General features: G+C 33.9%; 1 protein-coding gene across 1 annotated transcript in view; it reads right to left on the bottom strand.

Moving 5' to 3' along the window:
- LOC134692413 (exosome complex component 10-like) overlaps window positions 1-12926 on the bottom strand; it is a 45104-nt gene that overhangs the window by 10372 nt on the left and 21806 nt on the right. The window contains exons 13-18 of the mRNA XM_063552863.1: window positions 9160-9322; window positions 8754-8889; window positions 3432-3542; window positions 2249-2349; window positions 1719-1793; window positions 455-490 (exon numbers count right to left, since the gene is read on the bottom strand). Of these exons, the coding sequence (XP_063408933.1) occupies window positions 455-490; window positions 1719-1793; window positions 2249-2349; window positions 3432-3542; window positions 8754-8889; window positions 9160-9322 (622 nt within the window). The remainder of the gene's footprint in view (window positions 1-454; window positions 491-1718; window positions 1794-2248; window positions 2350-3431; window positions 3543-8753; window positions 8890-9159; window positions 9323-12926) is intronic.

The following is a 12926-nucleotide window of genomic DNA, read 5'->3' as shown; positions in this document are numbered from 1 at the left end:
TGGTGTGCTTAAACGAAATATCATTGATATAATATTATAGATATGTAGATTTTATTAATGCAAGCATATTACAATATTTTTCCAGACTGTTTAATTTTTAAAATTTAAAGTGCCAGACTTGTTGACCTTTTAAATAATTACATTTTAACTGTAGCGAGTGGACAAATATCATAATATACAAGTTATAGTGGTGGAATCTGTTTCTCTAATGATTTTTATACTTCATTTTCAAAGATTTGGAGAAACTTGTGTTCTTTAAATGTGATGTCATCAGGCATCACAATAGAAAATTCAAAAGAAATCAAGAAAATTTAATGTCATAATTAAAATTCATCTAATCTTTTGCTGAGAACAGATTTTTCACTGTTGACGAGAAACATTTTCTTACACAGCTTAAAAATGTGAAAATAGTACAAAAAATAAAGATTTCTATCTAATTGACATTACTGCTTACCTGCTCATGTTTACCATCTTTAGTTTCTGGAAGATACTGTAAAAAAATTATGAAATATGAATATTAGTTATTTTTTAATCACAAGTAAAGTGCATCCTGGAAAACAATAAAAAATAATGAATTATATTTCCAAGTGAATATCCTTTTTTTTGGGGGTCTTTAACCCTTTCAACGCTATACACAGCATATGCCGCGATGACGTACGCCGTTCCCCACTGCTATTCACGGCATATGCCGCGATGACAAAGGATTTTTCATAAGGACTCTTAAACCATTCGGTTTTCATTTGGGTTCTCTCTAATTTTTCCTCGTTTGAATCAAGGATATACAAGGTCTCATTTGCGCTTGAAATCCCGGCAATTTTTATTGTAAAATCATGCAGTAGAAGGAAAATAGAAGGAAAATAAAAACAAATATTTTCACAAATGCAAATGGCGGAAATCGGAAACGAAGCTGTAAATATGGAAATATTTCAGCATTTCTATGGCGAAACTAACAACGAGGATTAGTTAAAAGGTTTCTTGTTATCTCAATGTGTTTATTACTTTTAATTCGTGTGGGAAATATGATTTGATCGATCATTACGAGACGTAGAAAAAGGGGGGAAAACGGAGGTTGACTGAAATTTTTTAGGACGGAGCCATTTATTTGTGCCTCGATTACATAAAACATTATGTATGGTGCAATACGCTACGGAATCAAGCAGCTGGTGTTTTCTTTATTATATGGCAGATAAAACAACAAAATAAATGAAGACTAAAAGTAGTTTTTATTCAAAATTCAATACAAATGTAATAAATTACACCTTTTACCTGTTAATTACCTGAAAATGCAGGTAACCTGATAAAAATTTCATTAAAATAATTGCCTAACATTACAGTTCATGCTTTCCTGAGCATTTTTCATGCAATAACTTTCTCTGTATCTCATATAATAAAAAAGATACAGCAGTCTGAAAAAGAATATACTGTTCTAATGAATAAACACAAAAAAATGCAGCAGCAGCAGCCATTTTTCTATTTTTTTGTGTAGCGTTGAAAGGGTTAAAAATACACTATTTCAGAAGTCTATACATGTAAATAAAGTAAGCAAGTACTAAGTTTATTATAGTGACTTGTAAACATGTATCAATTAATATAAAACAATTAGTATTCTACATTATATGTCATATTTCATATAGGATGATTTTCTTGCTGATATTCTTCTAACAACGGTTTTCCCACCAATTCTGTTTAAAAAAATCAGGAAAATTTGAACTTATTACCTGTGAAATTGGACTAACAAAGGTGGCTGTTATTGCTGCTGCCATTCTCTGTGCTCTTGTAAACTCTTTAGGTGACTGAAATTCAAAACAGATAGATCAATTAGAAACCAACATTGATATATATATATTCATCCAATATTCCCTTTTTACAAATCTATCATTTATAATAATGGGGGACAATACAATTAAACTCAACTTAAACAGTTACAATTCAAACAGAACATCAACTTTAACAGTGCTTAATTGTTTTCAAAGGGAGTGTTATCCCTCGAACCCCAATGGCTGTGGATGTGATATCTACAAGTTTGAACAAACATAACTACAACATCAATTTTTACCCCAATTTGTTTCAAGTTAATGAAACAAAGCTCATATCAAGGATCTTTTAAATTGATAATCTTTAAAATGTGCACTTTGCTTGTAGTTGGAGGCCGTGTGGTGACCTATGGTTGATTGTGTCTGTGTCATTTGGTCTCTTGTGAAGAGTTGTCTCATTTGCATTCATACCACATCTTCTTTTTTATACTTACATGATTTTCAAACACTGTCAATAAGGGTTTTTTCTTAAGTATAGTAATATTTTCTTTACTATTTCCAAACATGGTTGGATTTTCTTTCATTAACGTAGGATCTGAAATAAAAGAAATATAATATGATTATCTTTTATATTGATGACAGAAAACTTGATGTTCCATGTACATGATGAATACTTAATTTCTAGAAAATTCTGCATATTAGCTTGTATAATTTTAAGATCTCATTGAACAATTAAATTTATTATACTTCACGTTAAAATGCCATATTTTGATTGGCTAAGACGAGGGTGTCAATTTACTCTATCACATGGCTGAGTGGGTGACAATTTTTTTTAATGTTACCCTCTCGTCTACACCAATCAGAAATTGATAATTCAAAGAACAATGAATTGAATTTACATCAAGGAATTAAATACAATGCTTAAGTTTAACGTTTTGGCTCAGATTTTATTACAGACTGTTAAAATAAAAAAAAAATAAAACATCTTGCTTGACTTTTGTTGTTTTTTTCTAATGCCCGTAACGTTGTTAAGAACGTGACGTCATAGAAAATACTTTTAAAATAAAAGTAATCTGTAAAAGCCAATAATGATAGGACATTCAGTATAATAAATTAAGTAACACATAGCTGAGAGGGTGATAGAGCAGATTGGAACCCCTCGAAAAGGCATTGTCAACCTTGGCTTCGCCGCGGTTGACAATGTTTTCTCGGGGTACCAATCTGCTCTATCACCCTCTCAGCTATGTGTTATTTATATAGTGTTGTTCATCTATACCCACAAAATCAACAAAACATAATAATCATAAATCCATTGTGACCATTACATGATATATCTGGAGAATAAGCTACATATTTTCTAAATTCTTTATGACGTCAAAATATTACGGGAACTTTTGTGATTTTCACTGTTGATTTCTATTTTTGTCTTCTACAGTAGATTCGTAACTTTCTGAATTTCTTTTCATTGTGTTCAACTTTTTTACAAAAAAACTTTGACTGACAGTTTACCGGAAGTTAAACTCGGGGGCTTGATATGGATTTCAAGGGCTGATATCGATATCGGCCCCGAGGGCTGATAACCAGCCTTGACTTCCGGCTATTATTGGCCATGCAAAAACGTACATATCAGTACAAAATATGTGATAATATTTGTTAATGTTAATTGTTTAGGCTTACCCAGTAAACATGGTGTGTTCCCCAGATCCTGATACTTCTGTTGGTATGACATATCATGTGTACAGTTTAACAGACTGTCAGGGTTATATTTGTTAATGTTAATTGTTAAGACTTACCCAGTAAACATGGTGTGTTCCCCAGATCTTGATACTTCTGTTGGTATGACATATCATGTGTACAGTTTAACAGACTGTCAGTTTTATATTTGTTAATGTTAATTGTTTAGGCTTACCCAGTAAACATGGTGTGTTCCCCAGATCCTGATACTTCTGTTGGTATGACATATCATGTGTACAGTTTAACAGACTGTCAGGGTTATATTTGTTAGTGTTAATTGTTTAGACTTACCCAGTAAACATGGTGTGTTCCCCAGATCCTGATACTTCTGTTGGTATGACATATCATGTGTACAGTTTAACAGACTGTCAGGGTTATATTTGTTATTGTTAATTGTTTAGGCTTACCCAGTAAACATGGTGTGTTCCCCAGATCTTGATACTTCTGTTGGTATGACATATCATGTGTACAGTTTAACAGACTGTCAGTTTTATATTTGTTAGTGTTAATTGTTTAGGCTTACCCAGTAAACATGGTGTGTTCCCCAGATCTTGATACTTCTGTTGGTATGACATATCATGTGTACAGTTTAACAGACTGTCAGGGTTATATTTGTTAATGTTAATTGTTTAGACTTACCCAGTAAACATGGTGTGTTCCCCAGATCTTGATACTTCTGTTGGTATGACATATCATGTGTACAGTTTAACAGACTGTCAGGGTTATATTTGTTAGTGTTAATTGTTTAGACTTACCCAGTAAACATGGTGTGTTCCCCAGATCTTGATACTTCTGTTGGTATGACATATCATGTGTACAGTTTAACAGACTGTCAGGGTTATATTTGTTAATGTCAATTATTTAGACTTACCCAGTAAACATGGTGTGTTCCCCAGATCTTGATACTTCTGTTGGTATGACATATCATGTGTACAGTTTAACAGACTGTCAGGGTTATATTTGTTAATGTTAATTGTTTAGGCTTACCCAGTAAACATGGTGTGTTCCCCAGATCTTGATACTTCTGTTGGTATGACATATCATGTGTACAGTTTAACAGACTGTCAGGGTTATATTTGTTAATGTTAATTGTTTAGACTTACCCAGTAAACATGGTGTGTTCCCCAGATCTTGATACTTCTGTTGGTATGACATATCATGTGTACAGTTTAACAGACTGTCAGGGTTATATTTGTTAGTGTTAATTGTTTAGGCTTACCCAGTAAACATGGTGTGTTCCCCAGATCTTGATACTTCTGTTGGTATGACATATCATGTGTACAGTTTAACAGACTGTCAGGGTTATATTTGTTAATGTTAATTGTTTAGGCTTACCCAGTAAACATGGTGTGTTCCCCAGATCTTGATACTTCTGTTGGTATGACATATCATGTGTACAGTTTAACAGACTGTCAGGGTTATATTTGTTAGTGTTAATTGTTTAGGCTTACCCAGTAAACATGGTGTGTTCCCCAGATCTTGATACTTCTGTTGGTATGACATATCATGTGTACAGTTTAACAGACTGTCAGGGTTATATTTGTTAATGTTAATTGTTTAGACTTACCCAGTAAACATGGTGTGTTCCCCAGATCTTGATACTTCTGTTGGTATGACATATCATGTGTACAGTTTAACAGACTGTCAGGGTTATATTTGTTAATGTTAATTGTTTAGACTTACCCAGTAAACATGGTGTGTTCCCCAGATCTTGATACTTCTGTTGGTATGACATATCATGTGTACAGTTTAACAGACTGTCAGGGTTATATTTGTTAGTGTTAATTGTTTAGACTTACCCAGTAAACATGGTGTGTTCTCCAGATCCTGATACTTCTGTTGGTATGACATATCATGTGTACAGTTTAACAGACTGTCAGGGTTATATTTGTTAATGTTAATTGTTTAGACTTACCCAGTAAACATGGTGTGTTCCCCAGATCTTGATACTTCTGTTGGTATGACATATCATGTGTACAGTTTAACAGACTGTCAGGGTTATATTTGTTAATGTTAATTGTTTAGGCTTACCCAGTAAACATGGTGTGTTCCCCAGATCTTGATACTTCTGTTGGTATGACATATCATGTGTACAGTTTAACAGACTGTCAGGGTTATATTTGTTAGTGTTAATTGTTTAGACTTACCCAGTAAACATGGTGTGTTCCCCAGATCTTGATACTTCTGTTGGTATGACATATCATGTGTACAGTTTAACAGACTGTCAGGGTTATATTTGTTAGTGTTAATTGTTTAGACTTACCCAGTAAACATGGTGTGTTCCCCAGATCTTGATACTTCTGTTGGTATGACATATCATGTGTACAGTTTAACAGACTGTCAGGGTTATATTTGTTAATGTCAATTATTTAGACTTACCCAGTAAACATGGTGTGTTCCCCAGATCTTGATACTTCTGTTGGTATGACATATCATGTGTACAGTTTAACAGACTGTCAGGGTTATATTTGTTAATGTTAATTGTTTAGGCTTACCCAGTAAACATGGTGTGTTCCCCAGATCTTGATACTTCTGTTGGTATGACATATCATGTGTACAGTTTAACAGACTGTCAGGGTTATATTTGTTAATGTTAATTGTTTAGACTTACCCAGTAAACATGGTGTGTTCCCCAGATCTTGATACTTCTGTTGGTATGACATATCATGTGTACAGTTTAACAGACTGTCAGGGTTATATTTGTTAGTGTTAATTGTTTAGACTTACCCAGTAAACATGGTGTGTTCCCCAGATCTTGATACTTCTGTTGGTATGACATATCATGTGTACAGTTTAACAGACTGTCAGGGTTATATTTGTTAATGTTAATTGTTTAGACTTACCCAGTAAACATGGTGTGTTCCCCAGATCTTGATACTTCTGTTGGTATGACATATCATGTGTACAGTTTAACAGACTGTCAGGGTTATATTTGTTAATGTTAATTGTTTAGGCTTACCCAGTAAACATGGTGTGTTCTCCAGATCCTGATACTTCTGTTGGTATGACATATCATGTGTACAGTTTAACAGACTGTCAGGGTTATATTTGTTAATGTTAATTGTTTAGGCTTACCCAGTAGACATGGTGTGTTCCCCAGATCTTGATACTTCTGTTGGTATGACATATCATGTGTACAGTTTAACAGACTGTCAGGGTTATATTTGTTAATGTTAATTGTTTAGACTTACCCAGTAAACATGGTGTGTTCCCCAGATCTTGATACTTCTGTTGGTATGACATATCATGTGTACAGTTTAACAGACTGTCAGGGTTATATTTGTTAGTGTTAATTGTTTAGACTTACCCAGTAAACATGGTGTGTTCCCCAGATCTTGATACTTCTGTTGGTATGACATATCATGTGTACAGTTTAACAGACTGTCAGGGTTATATTTGTTAATGTTAATTATTTAGGCTTACCCAGTAAACAGGGTTTGTTCCCCAGATCTTGATACTTCTGTTGGTATGACATATCATGTGTACAGTTTAACAGACTGTCAGGGTTATATTTGTTAATGTTAATTATTTAGACTTACCCAGTAAACATGGTGTGTTCCCCAGATCTTGATACTTCTGTTGGTATGACATATCATGTGTACAGTTTAACAGACTGTCAGGGTTATATTTGTTAATGTTAATTATTTAGACTTACCCAGTAAACATGGTGTGTTCCCCAGATCTTGATACTTCTGTTGGTATGACATATCATGTGTACAGTTTAACAGACTGTCAGGGTTATATTTGTTAATGTTAATTATTTAGACTTACCCAGTAAACATGGTGTGTTCCCCAGATCTTGATACTTCTGTTGGTATGACATATCATGTGTACAGTTTAACAGACTGTCAGGGTTATATTTGTTAGTGTTAATTGTTTAGACTTACCCAGTAAACATGGTGTGTTCCCCAGATCTTGATACTTCTGTTGGTATGACATACCATGTGTACAGTTTAACAGACTGTCAGGGTTATATTTGTTAGTGTTAATTGTTTAGACTTACCCAGTAAACATGGTGTGTTCCCCAGATCTTGATACTTCTGTTGGTATGACATATCATGTGTACAGTTTAACAGACTGTTAGGGTTATATTTGTTATTGTTAATTGTTTAGACTTACCCAGTAAACATGGTGTGTTCCCCAGATCTTGATACTTCTGTTGGTATGACATATCATGTGTACAGTTTAACAGACTGTCAGGGTTATATTTGTTAATGTTAATTGTTTAGACTTACCCAGTAAACATGGTGTGTTCCCCAGATCTTGATACTTCTGTTGGTATGACATATCATGTGTACAGTTTAACAGACTGTCAGGGTTATATTTGTTAATGTTAATTGTTTAGACTTACCCAGTAAACATGGTGTGTTCCCCAGATCTTGATACTTCTGTTGGTATGACATATCATGTGTACAGTTTAACAGACTGTCAGGGTTATATTTGTAAGTGTTAATTGTTTAGGCTTACCCAGTAAACATGGTGTGTTCCCCAGATCCTGATACTTCTGTTGGTATGACATATCATGTGTACAGTTTAACAGACTGTCAGGGTTATATTTGTTATTGTTAATTGTTTAGGCTTACCCAGTAAACATGGTTTGTTCCCCAGATCTTGATACTTCTGTTGGTATGACATATCATGTGTACAGTTTAACAGACTGTCAGGGTTATATTTGTTATTGTTAATTGTTTAGGCTTACCCAGTAAACATGGTGTGTTCCCCAGATCTTGATACTTCTGTTGGTATGACATATCATGTGTACAGTTTAACAGACTGTCAGGGTTATATTTGTTAATGTTAATTATTTAGGCTTACCCAGTAAACAGGGTGTGTTCCCCAGATCTTGATACTTCTGTTGGTATGACATATCATGTGTACAGTTTAACAGACTGTCAGGGTTATATTTGGGATGTTAATTGTTTAGACTTACCCAGTAAACATGGTGTGTTCCCCAGATCTTGATACTTCTGATGGTATGACATACCGTATAGCGGGTTATTTTCGCGGGTGTAAAATTTCGCGATTTTCATTGAATAAGGTATACGAAAAATTTTGGCGGTTATTATTTTGGCGGATCCAATATTTTTAGCATTACCTTTGCATGTACACTTTTAAATTGGCGGAATTTATTTTGGCGACTTTGTTCTTTCCGCGAAAATAAGCTAAAATTTACACCCCGCGAAAATAACCCGCTATACGGTATCATGTGTACAGTTTAACAGACTGTCAGGGTTATATTTGTTAGTGTTAATTGTTTAGACTTACCCAGTAAACATGGTGTGTTCCCCAGATCTTGATACTTCTGTTGGTATGACATATCATGTGTACAGTTTAACAGACTGTCAGGGTTATATTTGGGATGTTTGTACATACTCGGTTCCTTGATTTTAGGGGTGGAGACCTGAAAAAAAGTGTAAGTAGGTATATTGTTTCTTTTACACTTTTACATCATACTGTTTCTCGAGTTTCATAATAATAACCTTAAATTTATAAGAGTTGAGCATTTCAGTTTTTCTTGAAGAAGAAGATTATTATTTCCCCATTCAAATGCATTGATCAACCAAAAAAAGGTGTATCTAACTCACAGACCACCCCCTTCCCCTCTCTTGATCCACCACTGACCTGCAAAAATGAATGAATCCCTAGAAGATCAAATATAGAATATCCTTACTGTAGTAAGTGGTACTTCTCTGGCCTCCATTATAATATTGTGTATTTCTATCAGATACTGTCTGACCAGTGGAGGTATAGGATTACAGCAAGCTAGAACACCTTGTCTCTCTCTTGGTAATATTTCACTTATTTGTAATAACATGTGATTTGGTAATACATAACTGAAAAGAAACAGATACAAGACAATGAAATATGCATAAATTATTACATTTTTCTTGGCAGAAAATTCACAAACTGCATGAGGTCTATTTATTACCGTACCCAAAGAGCCTTGTTAATACATGTAATAATGGACTTGATTATAAAATGTTATAATGCAGGAAGGCACTTTAATCTATCCCACCATGTATTAATTTTTAATTAGACATTTAATTTAAAAGTTAAAGCCATATAACCAACACTCAGCAAATTTTAAACTAGAGGCTCTAAAGAGCCCGTGTCGCTCACCTTGGTCTATGTGAATATTAAACAACGGAAGCAGATGGATTCATGACAAAATTGTATTTTGGTGATGGTGATGGGTTTGTACATCTTAATTTACTGAACCTTCTTGCTGCATACAATTATCTCTATCCATGATGAACTTTGCCCAGTAGTTTCAGTGGAAAATGAAGGTAAAAATTTACAAATTTTATGAAAATTGTTAAAAATTTACTATAAAGGACAATAACTCTGTAGGGGGTCAATATGACTATTTTGGTCATGTTGACTTATTTGTAAATCTTACTTTGCTGAACATTATGGCTGTTAAAGCAGATAGATCTTTACCTGATAAACAATTTAACACCTGTCAGATTTGCTCTAAATGCTTTGGTTTTTGAGTTATAAGCCAAAAACTGCATTTTACCCCTATGTTCTATTTTTAGCTGTGGCGGCCATCTTGGTTGATTGGCCTGGTCACCGGACACATTTTTTAAACTAGATACCCCAATGATGATTGTGGCCAAGTTTGATTTTATTTGGCCCAGTAGTTTCAGAGGAGAAGATTTTTGTTAAAGATTACTAAGTTTTACGAAAAATGTTTAAAAATGGAATATAAAGGGCAATAACTCCTAAAGGGGTCAACTGACCATTTCTGTCATGTTGACTCATTTGTAAATCTTACTTTGCTTAACATTATTGCTGTTTACAGTTTATCTCTATCTATAATAATATTCAAGATAATAACCAAAAACACTAAAAATTTCAGGGGCAGCAACCCAACAACGGGTTGTCCGATTCATCTGAAAATTTCAGGGCAGATAGATCTTTGACCTGATGAATCATTTAACCCCATGTCAGATTTGCTCTAAATGATTTGGTTTTTGAGTTATATGCCAAAAACTGCATTTTACCCCTGTGTTCTATTTTTAGCTGTGGCAGCCATCTTGTTTGGTTGACCAGGTCACCGGAAACATTTTTTAAACTAGATACCTCAATGATAATTGTGGCCAAATTTGATTAAGTTTGGCCAAGTTGTTTCAGAGGAGAATTTTTTTTTAAAAGTTAACAACGACGGACACCGGACGCCGCTGGTTGCAAAGTGATGGGAAAAGCTCACTTGGCACTTTTGGCCAGGTGAGCTAAAAATGTGTCTTTGTTCTTGATGAGCCTGTCAATTTCTTGTTTGTAATGTTTGTGTTGTTTTACTTTTGTTGTTACATGGAATTTTATAATTTAAAATTGAGTGGGTATGGGTTTTGCTCATGTCAAATAGTGACCTATAATTGCCAATTCTATGTCAATTGGTGGAGATAAGTCTTAGACATTCATACCAAATTTTTTAATTTTCCAATATAACATGGTAGTTTTTCTTTTATATCAGCTATCAAGTTAAATTCTAAATATTGTACTTTGAACAGAGACATCAGTTAAGGAGTATCAATATGAAACCAGTGTTGATATAGACAAGGAGAAGCATAAAAAACAAGAGGCTCTCAAGAGCCTGAATCGCTCACCTTAATTCTTTTGGTTAAATCTCTCATCAATGATTATTTTGGCTTTTCAATTTATTTAAATGTTTTTTGGATCGTCCTATTTTCTTCAAAAGCCAAAAAAAATAATCATTTTCTCCTATGTTCTATTTTAGCCATAGGAGCTATGTTTCTTGACATACAAGGAAATAAAATATAAAATTTATACTAGATACTCTGAAACTCATTTAGCCTAAGTTTGGCTGAAATTGATACAGCAGTTTCAAAGGAGAAGATTTTTTAAAGTAAATCAACATGATGAACAAATTGTGAAAAAAGTCTTTAAAGGGCAATTACTCCTTAAGGGGTCAATTGACAATTTTGGTCAAATTGACTTAATTGAAGATCTTACTTTGCTGAACATTATTGCTGTTTACAGTTTATTTCTATCTTTAATTAAATTCAAGATAATAAACAAAAACAGCAAAATTTCCTTAAAATTATCAATTCAGGGGCAGCAACCCAACAACAGGTTGTCTGATTCATCTGAAAATTTCAGGGCAGATAGATCTTGACCTGATAAACAATATTATCCACATCAGATTTGCTCTAAATGCTTTGGTTTTTGAGTTGTAAGCCAAAAACTGCATTTGACCCCTATGTTCTATTTTTAGCAATGGTGACCATGTTTGTTGATAGATCATAACTTCAGATACAATTTACAAACTAGATACCCTAAGGAACATTCAGTTAAAGTTGGGAAGTATTTGGCCCAGTAGTTTCAGAGGAGAAGATTTTTGTAAAAGATTACTAAGATTTACGAAAAATGGTTAAAAATTTACTATAAAGGGCAATAACCCCTAAAGGGGTCAACTGACTATTTCCGTCATGTTGACTTATTTGTAAATCTTACTTTGCTGAACATTATTGCTGTTTACAGTTTATCTCTATCTATAATAATATTCAAGATAATAACCAAAAACAGCAAAATTTCTTTAAAATTACCAATTCAGGGGCAGTAATTAACCCAACAACAGGTTGTCTGATTCATCTGAAAATTTCAGGGCAGATAGATTTTGACCTGATAAACAATATTATCCCATGTCAGATTTGCTCTAAATGCTTTGGTTTTTGAGTTATAAGCCAAAAACTGCATTTTACCCCTATGTTCTATTTTTAGCAATGGCGACCATGTTTGTTGATGTATCAAAACTTGGGATACAATTTACAAACTAGATACCCTAAGGAACATTCAGTTAAAGTTGGGAAGTATTTGGCCCAGTAGTTTCAGAGGAGAAGATTTTTGTAAAAGATTACTAAGATTTACGAAAAATGGTTAAAAATTGACTATAAAGGGCAATAACTCCTAAAGAGGTCAACTGACCATTTCCGTCATGTTGACTTATTTGTAAATCTTACTTTGCTGAACATTATTCCTGTTTACCGTTTATCTCTATCTATAATAATATTCAAGATAATAACCAAAAACAGCAAAATTTCCTTAAATTACCAATTCAGGGGCAGCAACCCAACAACGGGTTGTCTGATTCATCTGAAAATTTCAGGGCAGATAGATCTTGACCTGATAAACAATATTACCCCGTGTCAGATTTGCTCTAAATGCTTTGGTTTTTGAGTTATAAGCCAAAAACTGCATTTGACCCCTATGTTCTATTTTTAGCAATGGCGACCATGTTTGTTGATACATCAAAACTTCGGATACAATTTATAAATTAGATACCCTAAGGAACATTCAGTTAAAGTTTGAAAGTATTTGGCCCAGTAGTTTCAGAGGAGAAGATTCTTGAAATAGTTTACGACGACAGACGAAGGACGACAGACGAAGGACGACAGACGAAGGACGACGTCGGAA

This window comes from Mytilus trossulus, chromosome 12, assembly GCF_036588685.1.
Source record: "Mytilus trossulus isolate FHL-02 chromosome 12, PNRI_Mtr1.1.1.hap1, whole genome shotgun sequence".
In the NCBI taxonomy this organism is placed as follows: Eukaryota; Metazoa; Mollusca; class Bivalvia; order Mytilida; family Mytilidae; genus Mytilus; species Mytilus trossulus.
This window is presented reverse-complemented; position numbering and strand designations above follow the sequence as displayed.